Source organism: Colobus angolensis, unplaced genomic scaffold (genome assembly GCF_000951035.1).
Source record: "Colobus angolensis palliatus isolate OR3802 unplaced genomic scaffold, Cang.pa_1.0 Scaffold19, whole genome shotgun sequence".
NCBI classification, from domain to species: Eukaryota; Metazoa; Chordata; class Mammalia; order Primates; family Cercopithecidae; genus Colobus; species Colobus angolensis.
The window spans coordinates 12,245,282-12,268,586 of NW_012115043.1; the positions used below are offsets into that span (position 1 = coordinate 12,245,282).

The following is a 23,305-nucleotide window of genomic DNA, read 5'->3' on the forward strand; positions in this document are numbered from 1 at the left end:
CATAATTCTCAGCAAACTATCACAAGGACAGAAAATCAAACACTGCATGTTCTCACTCATAGGCGGGAACTGAACAATGAGATCACTTGGACACAGGGCGAGGAACATCACATGCCAGGGTCTGTCGGTGGGTGGAGGGCTGTGGGAGGAATAGCATTAGGAGAAATACCTAATGTAAATGATGAGTTGATGGGTGCATCAAACCAACATGGCACATGTATATACCTATGTATCAAACCTGCACATTGTGCACATGTACCCTAGAACTTAAAGTATAATTAAAAAAAAAAAAAAGAAAAGAAAACAAAAGAAAAAGGATGTTCTCTGTGCCCAATCATAACCCCTAAAATTTGTATGGAACCGCAAAAGACCCCAAATAGCCAAAGCAACCCTGAGCGAAAAGAACAAAGCTAGGGCTGGGCGCGGTGGCTCACGCCTGTAATCCCAGCACTTTGGGAGGCCGAGATGGGTGGATAACCTGAGGTCAGGAGTTGGAGACCAGCCTAGTCAACATGGTGAAACCCCGTCTCTACTAAAAATATGATAATTAGCCTGGCGTGATGACATGTGCCTATAATCTCAACTACTTGGGAAGCTGAGGCAGGAGAAACACTTGAACCTGGGAGGCTGAGGTTGCAGTGAGCCAATATCATGCCACTGCACTCTAGCCTGGGCAAAAGAGTGAGACTCTATCTCAATAAATAAATAAACAAACAAACAAACAAGAACAAAGCCAGAGACATCACACTACCAGACCTCAAAATACACTACATAGTTGTAGTAACCAAAACAGCACGGTACTGGCACAAAAACAGACACATAGAACAATAGAACAGAAAAGAGAACCTAGAAATCAATCCACGTATCTACAGCCATCTGATTTTGGACAAAGGTGCCAAGAACACTCATTGAGGAAAAGACAAATCTTCAACAAACGGTGCTGGGAAAACTGGACATCCATATGCGGAAGAATTAAACTAGGCCCCCACCTCTCACCCTGTACGAAAACAAACTCCAAATGTGCAAAAGACCTAAATGTAAGGCCCAACATGATAAAACTACTAGAATAAAACATAGGGGAAACACTTCTGGACACTGGTCTAGGAGAAGATTTTATTAATAAGACCTCAAAAGCACAGACAACAAAAGCAAAAATAAACAAATGGATTATATCAAACAAAAACGCTTCTGCAAAGTAAAGGAAACAATCAACAAAGTGAAAATACAACCTACAGGATGGGAGAAAAATACCTGCAAACTATTCATCTAATAAGACTAGTATCCAGAATACAGAAGGAACTCAAACATCTCAACAGCAAAAAATATCCAATTTTTTAAATGGGTAAATGATGTGAACAAATGTTTCTCAAAAGAAGACATACAAATGGCAAACAAATATATGAGAAAAGGCCCAATATCACTATCAGGGAAATGCAAATCAAAATCACAATGAAGTATCATCTCACTCCAGTTATAACGGCTATACCAAAACACAAAAAGTAACACATGCTGGCAAGTATGCAGAGAAAAGGGAGCTCTTATACACTGTTGGCGGGAATGTAAACTAGTACAGCCACTATGGAGAAAAGTATGGAGGTTCCTCAAAAAAACTATAAATAGAACTACCATATGATCCAGCAATCCCACTACTGGGAATTTATCCAAAGAAAAGGAAATCAGTATACTGAAGAGACTTCTGCACCCCCATGTTTATTGCAGCACTATTCGTAATAGCCAAGATATGGAGTCAAACCTAGGTGTCCAACAATGGATGAATGGATAAAGACAATGTGGTATATATATACAATGGAATACTATCAGCCATAAAAAAGAACAAAATTCTGTCTTTTGCAGCAACACGGATAGAACAGCAGGACATTATGTTATGTGAAATAAGCCAGGAACAGAAAGTTAAACACTGCATGTTCTTACTCATATGTGAAAGCTAAAAAAAGTTGATCTCAAAGAAGTAAAAATTAGAATAGAGAATACTAGAGGATGGGATGGGTAGGGGGAAGGGAAGGAGATATAGCAATTTGTTAAAGGACCACAAAATTACCTTGATCTGGTCACTGAATATTAGATGTATTGAAACATCACTATGTACCCCAATAATATATATAATTATTGTCTGTCAATTTTAAAATTTTAAAATTAGTAACAAAAACAAAATAATCTGACCAATAAAACCAAAAGTTGGTTCCCTGAACAATCAGGCACAGTATTAAGATGGCAACTCTCCCCAAATGGATCTATACATCATTTCTTTTTATTATTATTGTTATTATTATTTTTAGAGAAAGATAGGATCTCACTGTGTTGCTCAGGCTGGTCTCAAATTCCTGGGCTCAAGTGATTCTCCTACTTCTGCCTCCCAAAGTGCTGGGATTACAAGTGTGAGCCACTGCACCCAGCCTTTTTAAAATCTATACATGCAAAGCAATGTCTATCAAAGTCACCTTTTTAATATAAACTGATAAGCTAATCCTAAAATTTAATTGAAAATGCAAAGGACATAGACTAGCCCAAAAATACCTTTTAAAAAGAATATAGTTGGAGAATTTATATTACCTTATTTCAAAAATATACTCTAAAACTAGAAATCAAGACAATGTGGTATTGACATTAAGAAAATCATACAGATCAGTGGAATCCAGAAATAAACCCTTATATTTTTTGGTCAATTGATTTTCAACAAAAGGACAAATGGGAAAAGGATAGATTTTCCTAGGATAGCAAGACGAAAAAAAATTAACTTATACCCTTACCTCACACCATATACAAACATTACCTCAAAATAGTTCACAGACCTAAGTGCATGAGAGAATCTTGTGCAAGTGCAAGTGAGAATCTTGAATTAAACATAGGGGAAAATCTTTGTGACCTTGAGTTAATAAGCAAATAGTTGTAAAGACACAACACCAAAAGAATAAACCATTAAAGAAAAAAATTGATATTAGACTTCATTAAAACTAAAAATGTTCATACTTCAAAAGACACACTATTACGAAAATGAAAATATAAGCCACAGAATGGGAGAAAATATTTGTAAATCACATTTCTGATAAGGGAATTGTATCTAAACTACATAAAAACTTGCATAAATTATCAATAATATGACAAATAACCCAATGTAAAAATGAATTCTGATACCTGTTACATTACAGATGGACCTTGAAATCATTATGCTAAGTGAGAAAAGCCAGACACAAAAGGACAAATTATTGTCTGATTCCACTTATATGAAGTAGCTAGAATAAGTAAATTCATAAGGACAGAAAATAGAATAGATGTCACCAGGGGCTGAGGGGAAAGTGGAGTGGGGGGTTACTTTTTAATGGGAACAAAGTCTCAGTTTTGGATGATGGAAACCTTCTGGAAATAGACAGTAATAACGATTGCCCAACATTGTGAATGTACTTAATATCATTAGATTGTACACTTAAAATGGTTAAAATGGTAGCTTTTTTCCCACAATGAAGAAAATCTAATTTTTAACAAATGGGTAGAAGACTTAGACATTTCACCAACAAAGACATACAAATGATCAATAAGCATACGAAAAGGCATTCAAGATCATTAGTCACTAGGAAAATACAAATTTAAACCATAATGAGATACCACTACACATCCATTAGAATGACTACAATAAAAAAAGATAATGCCAAGTATTGCTGAGGGCTAGAGAAACTGGAACCTTCATACATTGCTTGTGGGATTGTAAAATGTTATAGCTACTTTGGAAAATTATTTGGCTATGTTTTAAAAAGTTAAACATAAGCTCACTATAAGACCCAGAAATTCTACTCCTAGTAATTTACCCAAGAGAAGTAAAGACATATTTGTACATCAAAGACCTGTCACAAGTGTTCACAGCAGCTTTACTCATAAAAGCTAAGAACTGGAAACAATCCAAATGTCCATCAGTTCCTGAATAGATAAATACAATGTGGTATATCCAGAAAATAGAGTATTACTCAGACATAAAAAGGAATATGATACATGCTAGGATATGTCTGAACCGCAGAAAGATTATGCTAAATAAGAGAGGACAGGCTGTACAGTGGCTCACATCTGTAATCCCAGCACTTTGGGAGGCTGAGGCAGACAGATCGCTTGAGCCTAGGAGTTCAAGCCCTGCCTGGGCAACACAGTGAGACCATGTCTCTACAAAAAATACTACATTATGGATGGACCTTGTAATATTAATTAAAAAAAAGGAGATCATCAGCTGGGTGCATTGGCTCATGTCTGAAATCCCAGCACTTTGGGAGGCTGAGGCAGACAGATTGCTTGAGCCTAGGAGTTCAAGCCCTGCCTGGGCAACACAGTGAGACCATGTCTCTACAAAAAATACTACATTATGGATGGACCTTGTAATATTAAAAATACAAAAATTAGCTGAGCGTGATAGTGCACACCTGTAGTCCCAGCTACTTGGGAGGCTGACATAGGAGGATTGGTTGAGTCTGGGAGGTCAAGGCTTCAGTGAGCCACGATTGCACGACTGCATTCAAAACAAAAACAAACAAACAAAAAAGAAAGAAAGAAAGAAAAGGAAAGAAAGAAGCCAGATGTGAAAGACCTCATATTGTAAGGTTTCCATTTATATGAAATGTCTGGAAAAGACCAATTTCTAGAGATAGAAAGTAGATGAATGGTTGCCTGGGGCTGGGGTATAAGTAGGACTTGACTGCAAACAGGTTTATGCGAATTTTGGGAAGGTGATGGCAGTGCCCTAAAATTGAATTGTGTTGAGGTTGCACAATTTTATAAATTTACTAAAAATCATTTAAGTTTACACTTTTTGTGACATTTACATTATATCTCAATAAAGTCATTAAAATAAATAAATAAATACAAATCTGACAATGGAAAAAAAAAGAAATGAGGTTTAATTTTAGGAAGCATAATTCAGATATAATCTCCATCACAGGAAACAAAAGTTTTCCTTAATCTAGCCATACATCTATTATTCATATATTCAATCATTACATGTGAAAGATATGAACACTGAATAGTGAGGGAAACCCAAGCTCTAAATGATCTGAAGCTTTCTGAACTAAACTGTGTGGTCTCTGTGATTGCTCAATAAATACCAATAAATCTACCAATTCTAAAAATAGACAATATTGGCCTTTTATTGGTCTCATTCCAAAGAAAACTACAGCAATAAAAAGGGGAGTCTGAGGAGCAATTCAAATGCCTAAACTGTTTGAGTTATCAACTGTATTACATATAATCATTATGAACTAGAAACATTTAACCTGAAGCAACAAAGTCTGACCTTAGTAATTGACTTAATAGCTGTCTTCAAAGATATGAAAGATTATAGAGAGAAACTATTTGACTAGTTCTTCCCTCTCTTCATTAAGAGTCAAACAAAATAAAGTCATTTAATAATCAGCAAGGTAAATTTAGATTAAACATAACACTGACAGTCACTGTTATCAAATACTGGAATAAATTTAATTAGGATATTTCCGCAAGCTGTCTCCTTGGCGATCATTAAGAATAGACAAGACAGACAGCTTTGTTCTAAATGCATTACTGCCTAGGAGGTAGGAATTAGACTTAGGTGACCTCTGACATGGGGCAATTCTGTGGCAAGGGACATAGGCCACCCTACTTTCACAAACCTTACCTCGATATCCCGATTAAGTTGCTTCACTATGGCAGTTATGTTTCTGATATGCTCCTCCAAGAAAAGCCTGGCCAAGCGGTCACCTCCCCCTTTGTTTTGCATTTTCTGCAAACTGTTGACAATGTCGTCTTTAATCCGAAAGGCGTGCTCTACAAGGGCGGCGGTGGTTTTCTCGTGGCAGAGGATCCTGTCTTCCAGTTGCTCCACGAGGCTTACAGATGAGTACGGTGCCATGGTCAGGGACTGGCTGTGTCGGGGCATGGTTCTCACTCGCCTGCAGAAGGGAATCATGAGGGCTGTTCACTGGGAAAAGAGAATTTTTAAAGCCAGATTCAAAACTTCCCAGAGAGGTTTGGAAATACAAATTATCTGTAACCACATGCTAAATAGGGTTTGAGGCAGGATTTCTGCCTAAAAGAGTTTTCTTCACGAGCCGGGAAAGATCTTTAAATAATCATGCCCACAGATTTAAGTGTGCTAGAAGTGGTCTCCATGGCTTCCAAGAGCAAGAGGCTGGCAGAATTTGGTACACCGAGATGTCTCCCCAATATAATCTATGTTATCAAGATCAAGTTCAAACAAAGTCTCCTAACATGCTCTTCTCCTCCTCCTCCCTTTCTGAAACAGTGGTTACAAAGTCAATGCCTACGTGGGTCAGGCAGGTGACATAAATGAGTGAAGCATACTACATATGAGGCAATAGGGAGTGTTAGGGACTTTGGAGAACTGGAAAGGGCATTTCCAGCTAAAGGGAGCCACGGTTCTGCTGCACCCACCAGTAACCATCAGGGACTTCAGGTCCCTTTTTCCAGATCATCTGATATTTCAAGAAGAGCTAGCAAATCCAGACTTGATTGTGAAATCACTTGATTTTAAAATGTTAACGATTCATTTTGAAAGTATTTAAGGCCAGCGCGGTGGTTCACACCTGTAAGTGCAACACTTTGGGTGGCTGAGGTGGCAGGATTGCTTGAGCCCAGGAGTTCAAGATCAGTCTGGGCAACACAAGGAGACCCTATCTCTACAAAAAATTATTTAAAAATTAGCTGGGCATGGTGGCACATACCTATAGTCCCAGCTACTCAGGAAGCTAGGTGGGCGATCACCTAAGCCCAGGAGGTCAAGGCTGCAGTGAGCTGTGACTGTGCCACTGCACTCTAGCCTGGGCAACAGAGTGAGACCCTGTCTCCAAAAAACGTATTCAAGAGCATGCAGGCCAAGCAATGTACTTCACGAGCCAATTTTGGCCGATAGGCCCCTAATCTGCAACTTCTGATTTAAAAAGCTTAACAGGGATGTTAGCCTCAAGTCCCCAGAGTTATATTTCACTCTCGACAGGACTACCTACTGCAGGACTACTGTGAAATCTCTACTTCTTGGGGTCACTGAGTGGTCCACAGTATCCTATAAATTGAAAGTTAGAGCACACAACAGTGTTTCTCTTGCCCTTGAATAAAACCATTCTTGGATAATGTGACAGCCCAAGCTTTCATTTATAACTATCACACCCACTAGCAGCCCCCATGGGATGAGTGGAAAGGAAAAGTATACCTTAGATGCATATTTTCCATAAATTATACCTTTCCTTGGTGACACGAGAAGGAAATACAGTGCTCCGTTGGGCCATTTTCTTTTTAATAATTCACATCTGTTGAAAAAATAAGCACTAAATTATTTAACAGTTTATATCTAGAACTTAACCTCAAAAGCTTATTATTAAGCTGCTAAGTGGATCATACATTATGTTGAAACACTGATCAGTTATATTATTAAATGCCTTGTATCATATATATGAAATAAACAGCATATGTTTCCAAATAAGAAGAAAAGCAATCAAGCAAAATCAAAGCTCTTCTGAAATTAATACTGCTAAGCCTTGCAAGACAGATCAACAGGGACTGTGCCATGGAGCTTCCTGAAGTTTCCTCACTTCAAATCTGCATCTCAAGCTTGAGAAACCACTTTAACAGAAACTAGAGTGTCTTTAATAGGCTTATTCAATCTTACACTTCTCTGTAGAAATTTGCAGGCAACTACCTCAGTAAATTTGATCTCAGAAAAATTTTACTACTAGTTCCATCGTAAATGAAGAGCACTTATTTCTAAATTAATCTCAAATAAAATAGCACATGATCAATGTGATCTGATTTGTGGGAAGATATCTATTCACCAAGGGAATGAGAATGATATTCTTCATTAGAACTTGAAAACTTTATAAGAAGATACAATCATTTATATTTCATCTTGTGTATAAGGAACATTTGGCCATCGCAACTCATTAGAAATACGAAAAACACTAGAGGATGTTTAAAATACTTTTTTAGGTTCCTCAATACTGCTATCAATTGCCTTAAAACAATGAGTACCTACTAACCATGATCTGATTCCATAATTAATCCTCATTTAGATGCTGGATTCAGAAAGCATTTCTGATTGAAATCACTGTTTTGGCATCATCTCTCTAGTGTTTTATTTTTGGAGTTTCAAAATGTGAACATTTCACTTTCTTAGACAAAGAACTTGAAACAAATTACATTTAAGGAAAAGAAAGTCATTCATGCCAAACAAGCTATGGTGCCCAAAGAGTTCTTCAGGGTCAGAGAGAAGAATTTCTGCCATATAGACTACAGTAGCCCTCCCTTATCTGCAGGGGATACATTCCAAGACCCCCAGAGGATGCCTGAAACCGAAGCCTATATATACTACTTTTTCCTGCACATACATACCCATGATTAAGTTTAATGCATAAATTAGGCACAGTACTCTTGCACTTTGGGGCCATTATGAAGTAAAATAAGGGTTACTTGGTCACAAGCACTGCAATATCCCAACTGTCAATCTGATAACAGAGATGGCTATTAAGTGACTCACAGGTCTGGGTATACATGGTGTGGACATGCTGGACAAGAGGATGATTCCCATTCTGGGCAGGAGGGAGCAGGATCACACAAGATTTCATCACACTATTCAGAACAGCACACAATTTAAAACTTATGAATTGTTTACTTCTAGAATGTTTTATTTAATATTTTTGACAATGGTTGACCTTGGATAAGGTGAAAAGTGAAACCACTGATAAGGGGGGACCACCATAAATAAAATTAGGCCAGTGTGGGAAATGCTGTTATTTAGAATCACAGAATCTTTACAGTTTTAAAGTTGTAAGACATCTCAGTCGAGATATTAATCTACAGAGTAGCCTAACTTAAGAAACATGTATTTGGCATCTATTAGGTAATTAAGTAACCTAACGAGGAAAAACAAAAATCCCTTCCCTCAGGAGAAGTCATCTAAACTAACCAGAAAACAATGGGTCGTGGCTCATGCCTGTAATCCCAGCACTTTGGGAGACCAAAGTGGGAGGACTGCTTGAGCCCAGGAGTTCAAGCCCAGGAGTTCGAGGTCAGCTGGGCAACATGGCGAAACCCCATCTCTACAAAAAATACAAAAATTAGCGAGGCATAGTGATGCACACCTGTAGTCCCAGCTACTCTGGAGGCTACTCAGGAGGATCACCTGAGCCTAGGGAGGTTGAGGCTACAGTGAGACATGATAGCGCCACTGCACTCCAGCCTGGGCAACAGAGGAGACTCTGTCTCAAATACAAACAAACAAAAACAATGGGTTAAGTGGCTAACCCTATGAACAAAAACACATGGGGAGGGAAAACAGGAGAGGGGCCGATTTTTCCTGGGTAGCAGCTAGGTCAGGAAGAACTGATGAGAATGAGTAGGCTTTCCCAAAATAGGGGATGGAGAGATTGTTCCACACCTTCTCTCCAACACTCCAACCTCTACTTCCTTTCTTCTCAACATGCTCTGGCCTGCCTAACCTGTTCTTCCAGCCTCATATTTGGCCACTCCTTACCACAATCATCTGCTCCAGTCACCCGGAACCCTCCCCCTGCCACCCCATCCACCACCGTCCTTGGATGTCCTGCACTCTATGGGAAATGCCCTTCGCACCCCTGCCAGCCTAGAAAACTCATGCACTCTTTAAGGCCTCACTAGCCCCTCCAGTCTATAAAATGGTTCTCTCTTTTGCATTTCTCCAGCTCTTTATCTGTCTATATACTATTTATTATGCTCTATTCTTTTTAGTTGTTTAATAGTCAAGCTCCCCTACTAAACCACACACTCCTTATGGGCATGTTTCAAATCTTAATAGACACAGGGCTGACCTAGAAGTATCCATATGTGTTTGTTAATGACTGAGTGAATGACCAGCACTTCCAGATCAGAAACTGCAGCAATAAAGATACAAGACAATACAGTTTAGTTAAAAAGTATAATTATTTACCAAGACTGAATTCCAAAAATTAGACACTCAATAAGTATCTGAAAGAATGGAGACTTTGGCATCCCCTTCTCTGAAGGTCATTTCATCTACCTGAACAGAGCCACAAAAGTCAAGCCATACCACTGATTATCGGAGATGGCTTTTCAGAAGCAAACCCTCCTAAGTGCTATGCAGCTCTATGACAAGAAATTTCATAAGGTATGAGCTCACAAGACACATTATTCAGAATGGGTGCCCTTTATGAATCTGGTGAGGATCTGCATATCTGGCAGGTCGCTTGGTTTGTTAGCACCACGAATCTTTGCCAGAACGTGGGATCTATATTGCAGATGAATAAAGATTGATAATGAATAAGTCACAGGATTAAATAACCTCTCAAGCATCGTTTGCAGATCTTCCTGTTGTTAATTCTGGCTTACCTGCCTGAGGTTATCATCTTCTGTACATTTGTAAATCTGACCACTGATACCACAGATCTGTCTACAACTTTATCACACAGGTCTGGGTTTCATGCTGTTTTGATTGTGCTGTGATTCCACTATATTAAACAATATATTAAACAACCTCCACTTTATACGGTTTTAAAATTGGGAGAAGTTGGGGGAAGGGACAGGTAGGTAAAGCAAGAAGAAAAGAATGGGAAAAAATAAGAAAAAATAAAATCCGGGGCCAGGCACTGTGGCCTGTAATCCCAGCACTTTGGGAGGTTGAGGTGGGTGGATCACTTGAGCTCAGGAGTTTGAGACCAGCCTGGGCAACATGGTGAAACACCGTCTCTACAAAAAAAAAAAAGTTAGCCAGGTATGGTGGCACACACCCGTAGTCCCAGCTACCTGGGAGGCTAGGGTGAGCCCAGGAGTTTGGGACCAGCCTGGGTAACATGGCAAAATCCCATCTCTATAAAAAATCCAAAAAAAAAATTAGCCAGGTATGGTGGCACACACCTGTAGTCCCACCTGGGAGGCTAAGGTGGGAGGATTTCTTGAGCATAGGAGTTTGAGACCAGCCTGGGCAACATAGCAAAACCCTGTCTCTATAAAAAATAAAAAAAAAAAAAAAATTAGCTGGACGTGGTGGTGTGCACCTGTAGTCCCAGCTACCTGAGAGGCTAACGTGGGAAAATCACCCGAGCCTGGGAGGTCAAGGCTGCAGTAAGCCATGAATGCACCACTGCACTCTAGCCTAGGTGACACAGTAAGACCTTGTCTCAAAAAAAAGAAAAAAGAAAAACAATCCAAATGCCCCAAATATGCAATATATAAATAGAATTCAGGAGTTCACAGAAGACTCAAGTGAACTGCTATTATCTAAATCAAAATCATTATTTGTGATTATGAGGATTCTATAAAGGGAGAAACAAAAAAGGAAGTAGATATACATAGAGATGAGTATTTTAATATTTTAATGAAAAAGAAGACATTAATGCAAATTATTATAGTTTTATAAGTAACGTGACACTGAGTAGAAAAACCTGCCACACCATTTTAATGTAAAATGGTAAATGAATTTAACAAATTAAAATAACAATTTTTACTAAAGAGTTGAATATCAATCATGTAAAAACAGTTAATTTTTCATTTCACTATTAAAATACAGGATTGATACATTATGCCCAACCATCAGAATAGAAAATAGGCAAAGCATTTATGAATAAAGCGGTTGTAATATGGTGAAAGAAAACCCTATTTCCTTGTAGCTAAAAACAGAGTGAAAGGATAGAGGGCGGGAACAGTGGAAGGTTTGTCTGGAAAGACAGCTGGGAGTTGTTCTCTAACTCACCTCCAACAGCACCCTCAGGCCTTTGGACTTGAACGGCAGGCCCTGAGGAGTGACAGAAAATTGTGGGATGGTGGAAGGCAAGGGCCTCCCAGGCAGGCAGGAGTCGGAGGAGATGGGAAGGCACAGCGGTGCATGCAGGCCCAAGGCCCTGGTGACTAGACTGCGAATTCAGGCAGCCCAGAGATGGGACCTGGCTGGAGTAGCAGGAGAGGCGTGGAGATTCACCTAGGGCTTCTCATTCCTCTCTCTCCTCTTGCCTCCCTCCCTACCCTCTTCCAGCTCTTCTCCCTTACCTTCTCCCTGCCTCCTCCCTCACAATTTTTTTTCTTTTTTTGCTTTCCCTGCCATTGATTCCTCTTCATTTTCCTTTGCCCTTTCTCTTCACTTCCCATTTTTCCTGCCTGTTTTCCTTCTTCTACTGTCTCTCTCATCCCTCTTTCTCTCACTCTCCCTTTACACAACTACAGTCCAACATATTTTTCTCTCATAGAAAACATGCTGGTAGGATCAGAAAGGCTCTTGCTTGAATCCTGGCTTCCCCACTATCTGCACGATCTCAGTGGGCCCACCTGAGCTGGTTCGGTTGGGGGTCACATAACTAACAGCTGCTCACACATAATGTAAGGAGTAACTGCTTACTCGTGAAGGTCAGGTACTCATGAAGCACATGTATGTGCATTAGTTTAATTTATCATTACAATTGTTTGTAAAGGATTACTCTTCTTATCAACATTGAACCAGAGGAAAGAGACTATGAAATGTTCAGCAACTGGCCCAACATCACGTAGCTACGGAGAAGTAGAGCAGAGATTTGAACCTAGGACCTCAGCCTCTGCATCACCAGGCATTAGCCACAGGAGGCTATGGAGTATCCAAAACAGTGTCTGGCCTTAGGGCACTGGATAATCTTCCAGCAAGGGTTGGTTCCTTTCCCTTTCCTGGCTAATATCCCTTTATGCACATCTGATAGAATACCTATCTGATTTTTAAAATAAAACTTTCAGCCAGGAGCGGTGGCAGATGTCTATGATCCCAGCACTTTGGGAGGCCAAGGGAATAGGATTACTTGAGGTCAGGAGTTCAAGACTAGCCTGGCCAACATAGCAAAACCCTATCTCTATAAAAAATGCAAAAATTAGGCAGGTATGTTGGTGTATGCCTGCAGTCCCAGCTACTTAGGAGGCTAAGGTAGGAGGACCACCTGAGCCTGGTAAGTTGGAAGCTGCTGTGACCTGAGATCATGCCACTGCACTCCAGCTCGGGTGACACAGTGAGATCCGGTTTCAAAATAAATAAATATATAATATAATACTTCATAGACTATGTGTATGCTGCATTTACGAATTGACACTACATCATAAGCATGATTCCATGTCAATATATAAAGATATACATCACCATTAAAATTTTTTTTGTGAGACAGGGTCTCATTCTGTCACCGAGGCTAGAGTACACTGGCTTGGTCATAGCCCACTGCAGCCTCCAACTCCTAGGCTCAAGCAACCCTCCTGCCTCAGCCTCCAGAGTAACTGGGACCACGGGCCTGTAACACCATATCTGGCTAATTTTTCAATTTTTTTACAGAGATGAGGTCTTACTATATTGCCCAGGCTGGCCTCAAACTCCCAGCCTCAAGTAATCCTCCCACCTTGGCCTCCCAAAGTGCTGGAATTATAGGTGTGAGCCACTACGCTCAGCCTACATCACCGTCTTTAATGTCTGCATGACAGTCTACTGAATGGATCTACCATAATTGTTAGCCAGCCTCTTAATGATGGACATTTTCACTGAAATAGCATTTATAATCATGGATTAGTTCAGCTTTTTGGTATCTTATTTTCCTTTCCTTTGCTCTACAAAATGATGCAAGTAGTGTAGAAAGTCAATGGGGAAGACTGCAAAATCCAAGTTAAGATGGGACTCTGACAATGAAATCTGAAGAATCAGAAAGAGATGGGAACAGCTGATTTAGAAAAACGATCCAAGACACTGCTGACACTCACTACTGAAATCAGCAAGCACTCATCATACTAGTTCAATATCCATCTTTGGCTTTATGCTGCATGCTCCACGAGGAGCTGTATTGTCCACAGCTATATCCCAAGCACCTGGCACATCAGAGCTGATCAGTAAATGTTTGCTGGGTGTGTGAATGTCCAGGAGAGATAACTGAATTGAATTAATTTCATGCTGTTGAATATAATCAATTGAATTATATTCTGGCTCAAGAATGAATGTGCAACCAGAAAGGAGGATGGTATACACAGCATGTCTACTAAAAGCAGAATCTGAAAAGACAAAACATATTGGTGACCAGACGTGGTGGCTCATGCCTATAATCCCAGCACTTTGGGAGGCTGAGGTGGATGGATCATTTGAGGTCAGGAGTTCAAGACCAGCGGGGCCAACAGGATGAAACCGCATTTCTACTGAAAATACAAAAATTAGCAGAGCGTGATGGTCCACACCTGTTATCCGAGCTACTCAGGAGGCTCAAGCAGAAGAATCACTTGAATCCGGGAGACAGAGGTTGTAGTAAGCCCAGATCACACCGTTGCCTTCTAGCCTGGTCTGGATAGAGTGAGACTCTATCACAAAAAAAAAAATTATTGGTGTTTCCAAGGACCTAAGAATCCAGGGCAGCAGGAAAGTTCTATAATAGAGGGAGATGCATTAGGCTCTCATGGTCCAATGACATTAGCGTAAAGATAATCCTGTTCACTCCTTGCCCTGAGTCCATACTCATCAACTACATCTTTTAGCTTCCCATAAAGCTGTGCATAAAAGGAGAGTACACAGGAATTGGTAAACACAAGCCTAAGTCTATCTGCCAGCTACTTTTCTCGATGTGAATTAATATGTCGGAATTTCACTTCCAACAGGAACCAGGCTGGGTAAGTCAGCCTCCGGATAGTCTCTGATCACCCTAACAATGCTGATCTACACCCATGACACTGGAAACCATGATGCTGAAGCATAATGATCAAAAATGGTCCCTGCTGTGGTGGACAGACTCATACGGTGCCCCCCCCCCACCCCACCCTGCCTGACCCGCCTTCTCTTAGTGTTAACACCTTGCATGGTCCTCTCCCTTTGAGTGTGGGTGGGACCTGTGACTTGCTTCTAACCAAGAGAATACAGCACCCAGAGACCAGCCAACTGACAGTCACCTGTACTCAGTGGGCAGTTGGAGTCAGCTGAAGTTCTAATACCAAATTACACAGGGTGCAATTCTGTTCACTGGAAATAGAATATTTATTTTATAATCTAAGTTTTAAGTCTAAATAGATTTCCAAATGGCTGTCTTGCTTGGCAAATCTTAAAAGAATATTGAAGGACAAGCACTTGAACAAGTTTTGTTGTTGTTGTTTTCAATATATGTAACTTTGGTTCTGTTCTGGCCAATGGAAGCAAATTATAAAACAAATCTAATTTGCCATAAGAAATAAAATCCCCCAGACATACCGTTTCATCACATCAGCCTGCCAAAAAATCAAGTCTGATAAGATCAAGTATTGACAAGAATATATATGGAACAGGAACACCAGATGGGAGTGTGAATTGATACTACCACTTTAGAAAGCAGTGTTCAATATCTAGTAAAGCTGAAGATGAACAAACCTAATGACCTAATAATTCTACTACTAACGAATCCTCAAAAAACTTTCCAAATGTGCTCTTAAGGAGACATTTGCAAGAATACTCAAGGTAGCATTGTTTCTAACAGCAAAAAAATGAGGAGGTGGGAATGAACGCCCATCATTAGGCAAATGGAGGAATAAACTGTGACATATTCATGCAATGAAAGAACAAATAGGATTGAAAATAAATGAATTAGCAGCTAGGTGCAGTGGCTCAGGCCTGTAATCCCAGCCCTTTGGGAGGCCGAGGTGGCAGATGGCTTGAGCCCAGGAGTGGGCCTGGGCAACATGGCAACCCCATCTCCATTAAAAAAAAAAATTAGCTGGGTGTGGTGGCACACACCTATTGTCCCAGCTACTAAGGGGCTAAAGTGGGAGGATCACCTGAGCCTGGGGAGGTCAAGGCTGCAGTGAGCAGTGATCTCGCCACTGCATTCCAGCCTGAGCAACAGAGTGAGATTTTGTCTCAAAAAAATAAATAAATAAAAGGAAAGAAAGAGAAAACGATGAATTATAATTACAAGCCCCAATGTGAATGAATCTCACAAATAAATTAAGTGAAAAAAGTAAGCTGAAGAAGGATAGGAACACTATACAATGTCATTTTATAAAGGTTTAAAACATGCCAAGTAATATGCCAAATCTGTAACATCTAAAGATGAATGTGGAAATGACAAATACCAAGTCAGGGTCATATTTCTTTCTAAGTGAAAAATAGACAGGAATAGATAGAACACTGGGAGCTTTGACTAAATGTATCTTTTACTTCTTAAACTTAATTTTTCACTGTGTCAATTTAAAAGAAATTACTTCTTCCTGCCCCCACTTAAAAAAATATGTAAACCAAGAGTTCAAAGGGGAGTCAAATTGTTAGACACTCCAGGGGATGTACAGAACTCACTCCTGCCCTATACATTCTAGGACCATGAAATTGGAATTCCATGGCAAAGTAACTAATCCCCATGAAATCTCTACCCTTAAATCATTTTATCCATACTTAATACTATGTGATCTTGACTAGATGATAATATTTCTATAAATGGCTATTGGTTAAATGTCCAACAATAGAAGAGCAGTTAGAACACAGCATATTCGGCCGGGCGCGGTGGCTCAAGCCTGTAATCCCAGCACTTTGGGAGGCCGAGACGGGCGGATCACGAGGTCAGGAGATCAAGACTATCCTGGCTAACACGGTGAAACCCTGTCTCTACTAAAAAAATTCAAAAAAAAAAAAAACTAGCCGGGTGAGGTGGCGGGCGCCTGTAGTCCCAGCTACTCGGGAGGCTGAGGCAGGAGAATGGCGTAAACCCGGGAGGCGGAGGTTGCAGTGAGCTGAGATCCGGCCACTGCACTCCAGCCCGTGCGACAGAGCAAGACTCCGTCTCAAAAAAAAAAAGAACACAGCACATCCACTCAAAAGAGTATCAATAGCTGGCCAGGCATGTGGATTACATGCCTGTAATCCCAACATTTTGAGAGGCTGAAGTAGGATGATCGCTTCAGGCCAGGAGTTCAAGACCAGCCTGTGCAACATAGCAATGCCTCGTCTCTACAAGAAAATAACAATAAAAAATAAATTAGCCAGGCATGGTGGTGAACACCTGTAGTCCAAGATACTCAGGAGCCTAAGGCAAGAGGATTGTTTGAGCCCAGGAGTTCAAGGCTGCATGACACTGCACTCCAGCTTGGGTAACAGAGCTACCTAGATATTGTCTCCAAAAAAACAAAAAAGCAAAAAAACGCTAAGAATATATTTATGTATTTATGTCCTTGCTATAATGCTAAGGTAAAAAAGAAAAAACAAAACCCACCAAGGTGGATTTATAGTACACTCTATCTATCTATCTATCTATCTATCTATCTATCTATCTATCTATCTATCTATCTATCATCTATCTATCTATCATCTATCTATCTATCTATCATCTATCTATCTATCTATCTATCTATCTATCTATCTATCTATCTATCTATCTACCTTACCAAACACCCTACAATGTACAAGAGTACACATTATTTAGAATTATAACCAGGGCCTGGGAACCAGAGCTTTGTTCCAAGGCACCACAATTTACATGGTGCAAACATTTTGACTCATGAGTTTAAAGGATGCTGCAATTTTTTTTTCTTTCAGGCAGTCTCGCTCTGTGGCTCAGGCTGGAGTGCAGTGGCGCAATCTCCGCCCACTGCAACATCCACCTCCCGGGTTCAGGTGATTCTTGTGCCTCAGCCTCCCGAGTACCTGGGATTACAGGTGCCTGCCACCACACCCAGCTAATTTTTGTATTTTTAGTAGAGACAGGATTTCACCATGTAGTCCATACTGGTCTCAAACGCCTGACCTCACATGATCCACCCATCTAGGACTCCCAAAGCGCTGGGATTACAGGCCTGAGCCACCACACCCAGCCAACCCTGCAAATGTTGAAGTTATCCACCACCACTACCACTGGCACCATTACCATATCCTGCTCCTCTTGCTCCTCCCTCTTCACTTTCTCCCCACAGTGAGAAGACTGCTTGACCATGGGCCAGGAAAGATGGATGAGGCAGGAGACTCAAAGTCAAGGACAAGGTAACCACTGCCCTGCTGAGTGCCCAGGCCGCCAATTATCTGCCTTCCTTCTCTCCTGTATCTGAGCCCTCCTCCCTCCTAGATGCCTCCATGGTCTTGAGGCTACCTTTAACGCTGTTTCCCCCTCCCCTCCCTTCACTCATCCTCCTACCAACTTTCCCCATGCCAAATTGCTGGAATGATCTCTGTGGTGGGGATAGTTGGTATCTGGCTAAATCATGTGCTTTGGTAAAAGGAGGAAGAGGGCTGTGCAATTGAGGTCAGGATGCCTAATTTCCCAAGCCAATGTATCTAGATTGACAAGGCCAAAGGAAGGACCAATGCTAGTAGCAGGAGCTTTCCACAAATTAACCACACTGTCCCAATTGGGGAAGTGCCTCCAAATCATGTGCAAAGGAAATGAAAACAGTGCAAATAAGCACACTCTGTCTCCTTCATAGGCAGCTCACCTATTCTCCCCACTCCCGACCAGAATTTTTTAGAATAGCTGAGCTGTCCTTGGAAGAAATATACTGGGCTAGCGTATTGACGAATGCACATGGCATTATGGCTGTGAGGCCGATCTAGGGAAACTTGGGTACGTCATCAAGGATTTACATGGTCTCTAAGACATTGGGCATCCTCACACCAAAACATCTGTCCTTAGGCCAACAGCAGATGTAGCTTACCTAACACATCTTGACATTTTTGCAGCTGTACATCACCTCAGCAATCCAGAAATCCTACAACCATCTTGGAGAGGGTGAGGCAAGGATTCTAGCACTAGAAGTATTAGTATAGTCATATCTTTTAAAACAGTGGAAAGAAATAAATCGAAATATAAATAGTGGCACTAGGTACATTTTTATTCTGCTTTTCCTAATTTTCAAAATACTTCAACAAATGTGCTATTTTCACAATGACACAAATGTAAATAAAACCTTCTAGAAGAAAAGAATGAACCAGTGAACGACAATAACAATAAAAAGCATAAATAGTTCATTTACAGTGATCAAAACCAAGAAACAAGCCTGATTCTGGGCTGCAAAGACTATGGTTTAGTTAAAGTAAGTTTGCTATCAATTTTTACTTTCGTTTCCTTGTGGGCACAGAACAAGGCTTGAGGCTGGTGCTCTCATCAAAGCTGGGACTGAAGCCTGGATCACCTGTGCATCAGGGAATCAGCATGTTGTACAGGTCCAGTGGTTTTGGAGTGATGCCAACACAGTATTCCAAAAACTTGAGGTTCCAGGAAAAGTGCAAGTCCCTCCACGGGGTCCCAGAGGAGATACTTTCAATGCCCTTTGTGAAAATGACCTTCAGTCCACTTAGCAAGACTTGCACTCTTTCCCTTCCATTCTATCACATTCATAAAGGGAATTCTGTTGGAGGTAGAAGGGTGAGGGGTGATGTGTTTCTGACCCACAAAGGTGAACTTTAGAATGCTTAAACCATTGACAGTGCTCTTCCAGCCAGTGCAGAGATTTCTGCATAATTGAAGGGAGGTGGTCAATCTGCAATACACACATGGCCTCTGTCAGGTCCAGACAGATTTATAGACAGACCCCTAGAACCCAATGACTGGTCACTGATGTTGCTTCAATCCCCTCTCCACAGCTTAGAATGATGTTAACATTTTTAGGAGAACCCTTGCAAAAACAGATTGGTTTTTGTTCTCCTCTGTTAATAACAGCTATTTTGAAATGCTATTTAAATCTTCTATTGTTATTTGAACTTTTCATGGATTATGTCTCCCCAGCTGAGCTGCTGTAGGGCAGTGGGAACCACATCCCACAAGAACCTGTAATCTCCACAAAGCCTAGCACAGCGCCTCTTCACGGGACACTCATACATATTCGTTCATTCACCTTTTTGTTTTTCTAATTTGGGAAGACCCACTGTTTTCATTATTGAGTTGCTCTACCCAAATGATATATCGATTGCTGACTGAAGGTGCCCTTCCAGCTTGAGCTCGGCGGGAGGCTGGAGGTCACCCCGCAGTGTGCCCAGACACTCACACCAAAAAAGAAGTCATTACTTTTAGGTTGTTTTATTATAATCAACAGCAATATTTGGCAACTTTTCTTTCTAGCATTAGAAAAGACACATAACCAAATGTTAAAAAAGAAATCTGCCAAGTGCAACAGCTAGAAGAGAAAAAACATTATTAAAAGCCCATGTAAACTCTCTACCTACTAAACTAGGAGGGGAAGGCACGATTCTGTGTACTCTTGTACAGACAGAACGCCGGTGGTGACTTTTGGTTCTACCCTCGATGAATCGCTGGCTGAAAAGCTAAGAATTCAGGCTCAGAAGAAAGATCCAGTCTCCAGTCTATGCCCTTTTTCTCACACTCAGAGAGAGGGGGCTGGACTTCTCTGCTTAACATGGGAGTCTTCTACTCTTTTACGTGGAGTAACGACCTGAGTACAGCATATTAATTTTATAACTATTTTAGGAGCAGGGGAGGACTCTTGAGTTTTTTCAGAGATAATTAAAAATGGGAGAAAAAGAAACCTGAAATAAACAAAAAAACAAGCTGAAGGCACCAGGGGTTTCTGAATAACATCTTCCCGGTTCAACAATTTTAAGAATTCCATAATGCAAAAGCAACCCCCACACATTCTCTCCCACATAAACATGCTTTTTATTTAAGCCACACTCAGCGACGGCAGCAGAATCTCTTGCCTGCACTTCTGTAGTTGCTTCATCCAGAGAGAATGTCATCTCCACAAACGCGTTCTGAAGTGGGGCAGGGGGTGACCACCGGTCAGCAAACGCAGACACCTTCAGGGAGGAAGACTGAAGTTCCCAGTAAGCTCAGCAGCTCGCCACCCAGAAATCTGAGATTTCACCACACTGAAATCTGATTTTCAACCTCAAGTACCAATGTTCCCTTGGCAGCAACTGAAAATTTAAGGCTTCTTGATATTTATCAACCAGCACATTCCTAGTAATTTTCCTGGTGTACCAGAAAGAGGTAATTATGTTCCTTCCGATAAACCATTTTATTATCACTGATAACTACATTTTTAAAATAACAAGAACCACTGAGCATGGAAGGGAGTCGACAAAAGACCACCAAGGCATAAAAACCAATTGGGTTTTCTCTTTTTGCAAAAATCACCTGCTTTTATATGGAAAAACTCATGGAACATAAAACCACATCCAATAAGTCAAAAAAATAAAATAAAATAGTCAATAGGGAGAGGGAGAACAGTAGAAAAATTAAGAGAGAGGAACAGACAGAAAGAGTGAAATAAGGGAAGAGAGAAACAGTGAGTAGAGTAGGGAGGCAGGCTGAAGGACAGCAGAGGAGACAGAGGAGGCAGGACAGACAGAGGAGGCAGGTGGCTCCAGGGCTCCCAGGAAGGAAGGGAGCTGGAGAAATTACTCCTCTCACATTCAGCTGCTCATTTGGCGTGTGAAGAACTAGATGGGCCATTTTTAATATGCTATGTTAGTTTCTCTACTCTTTTTTAAAAAAATCAAATATGCTCTTTCTTTGTCTTGACACATACACACGACGTTAAGATGTCATCAGGGAAGAATCATTTTTTCCACTTACAAAATGAAAATGCCTTCTCAAATTATCCACCGTTTTACTAAAAAGATCCTATTTTGAGCCAACACCCACCTGACTCTTCGGGTAAAGCATGGGTCTCACATCCACCATCGCATACCACGTGCTAGCACACAGCTCCATGGTTGTTCTGTGCACTTGCTTAATGATTTCATCAAATAATTTAGTCCAGCCAACAAATATTCATTGAGCCTCTACAGTGCTGAACAAGACACAGTCCCCACACTGCAGGAACTTCCATTCTGCAGGGAAATAAGATTAGCAAGCCACTGTGCAAGAACAGAGGCGCTGGCCAGTGCCACTGGGCAGAAGGCAGGATCAGTTTGAACTGGGCCATCAGGAAAAGCATTTGAGGAACAGGCATTTGAGTCTGATATTCAAAGGGGTAAATGATGTGAATTCAGAGCAGCATGAGAAGGGGTGGAGAGGGGGCAAAGCAGAGGAAATACCGATTGCTGAGGACTATGGGACACTTGGGTTCCTGTTGCTAAGCAGTGGCCGATTAGGCTGGAACAGTCGATTGAGGCCAGTGTGCACAGGCCTTCACTCCACAACTGCGCCAAACAGGACAGAGACAGTAGGAGCACAAAGGAAGGCACGAATGGAGGGAGACTGTGCAGGGAACACCTCAACTTGACCCAATGACCGGATGGATGTGGGAGTGCAAGGAACAAAAAGTCAGAATAACCCCAGGTGTTCAAGCTCTGGTTACAGAGAAGAGGATGACGGCACTAATGTCATCAAGGAATGCACTGAGAGGGACACACTCCACTACTCATGAGAAACATCAGACAAGGCCAAGCTACAGGGCGTTCTACTACATAACTGGACTGCACGCTTCAAACGTGTCAAGGTTCACGAGAGACAGAATGACTGGGAAATTGTCCCAGATCAGAGGAAATGAAAGAGGCATGATAATGAATGTAACACAGATCCTGGATTGCATCCTGGACCAGAAAACATCTTTTTTTTAAAAAAGATTTTTTTGGCCAGGTGCGGCGGCTCACGCCCATAATCCCAGCACTTTGGAAGGCCGAGGCAGGCGTATCACCTAAGGTCAGGAGTTCAAGACCAGCCTGGCCAACATGGTGAAACCCCATCTCTACAAAATTACAAAAGTTAGCCAGGCATGATGGCAGGTGCCTGTAACCCCAGCTATTCGGGAGGCTGAGGCAGGAGAATTGCTTGAACCGGGGAGGTGGAGGCTGCAGTGAGCCGAGATCATGCCATTACACTCCAGCCTGGGCAACCAAGCAAGACTCTATCTCAAAAACAGAACAAAACAATAAAGATCTTTTTTTCTCCTCTTTTGCTATGAAGGACACTATTAGGTCAATAGATAGCACATGAATAAGGTCTGTTGATTAGATAATAGCTCTTAATGCTAATTTTCCGATTTTGGCACTTACACAAGAAAATGTCCTTTTTAAAAGGAAATACACATTTGAGTATTTAGGAGGACAAAGGTGTACCATGTCTACAACTTACTCTAAAATGCTTCAGGGAAAACGACAACATATGTATGTATGTATGTGTGTATGTATATACATATGTGTGTGCATAAGCACACAGACACAGAGACAGAGAATGAGAGAATATGACAGAGTGAGAAAGGTAAAGCAAGCGTGTTAAAAATTAATATTTAGAGAATTTGGTTGAAAGGTATGTTGGGAATTATTTTAATTATTACGACTTTTCTTTGTTTCTTTTTTTTAGAGATGGAGCCTTGCTCTGTCACTCAGGCTGGAGTGCAGTGGTATGATCTCAGCTCACTGCAACCTCCACCTCCTGGGTTCAAGCAATTC

General features: G+C 41.0%; 1 protein-coding gene across 1 annotated transcript in view; it reads right to left on the reverse strand.

Moving 5' to 3' along the window:
* Positions 1–23,305, reverse strand: part of FAM81A (family with sequence similarity 81, member A) — a 99,512-nt gene that overhangs the window by 72,672 nt on the left and 3,535 nt on the right. The window contains 3 exon segments of the mRNA XM_011940569.1: positions 5,508–5,587; positions 5,590–5,918; positions 7,196–7,292. Of these exon segments, the coding sequence (XP_011795959.1) occupies positions 5,508–5,587; positions 5,590–5,918; positions 7,196–7,215 (429 nt within the window). The 5' untranslated portion in view covers positions 7,216–7,292.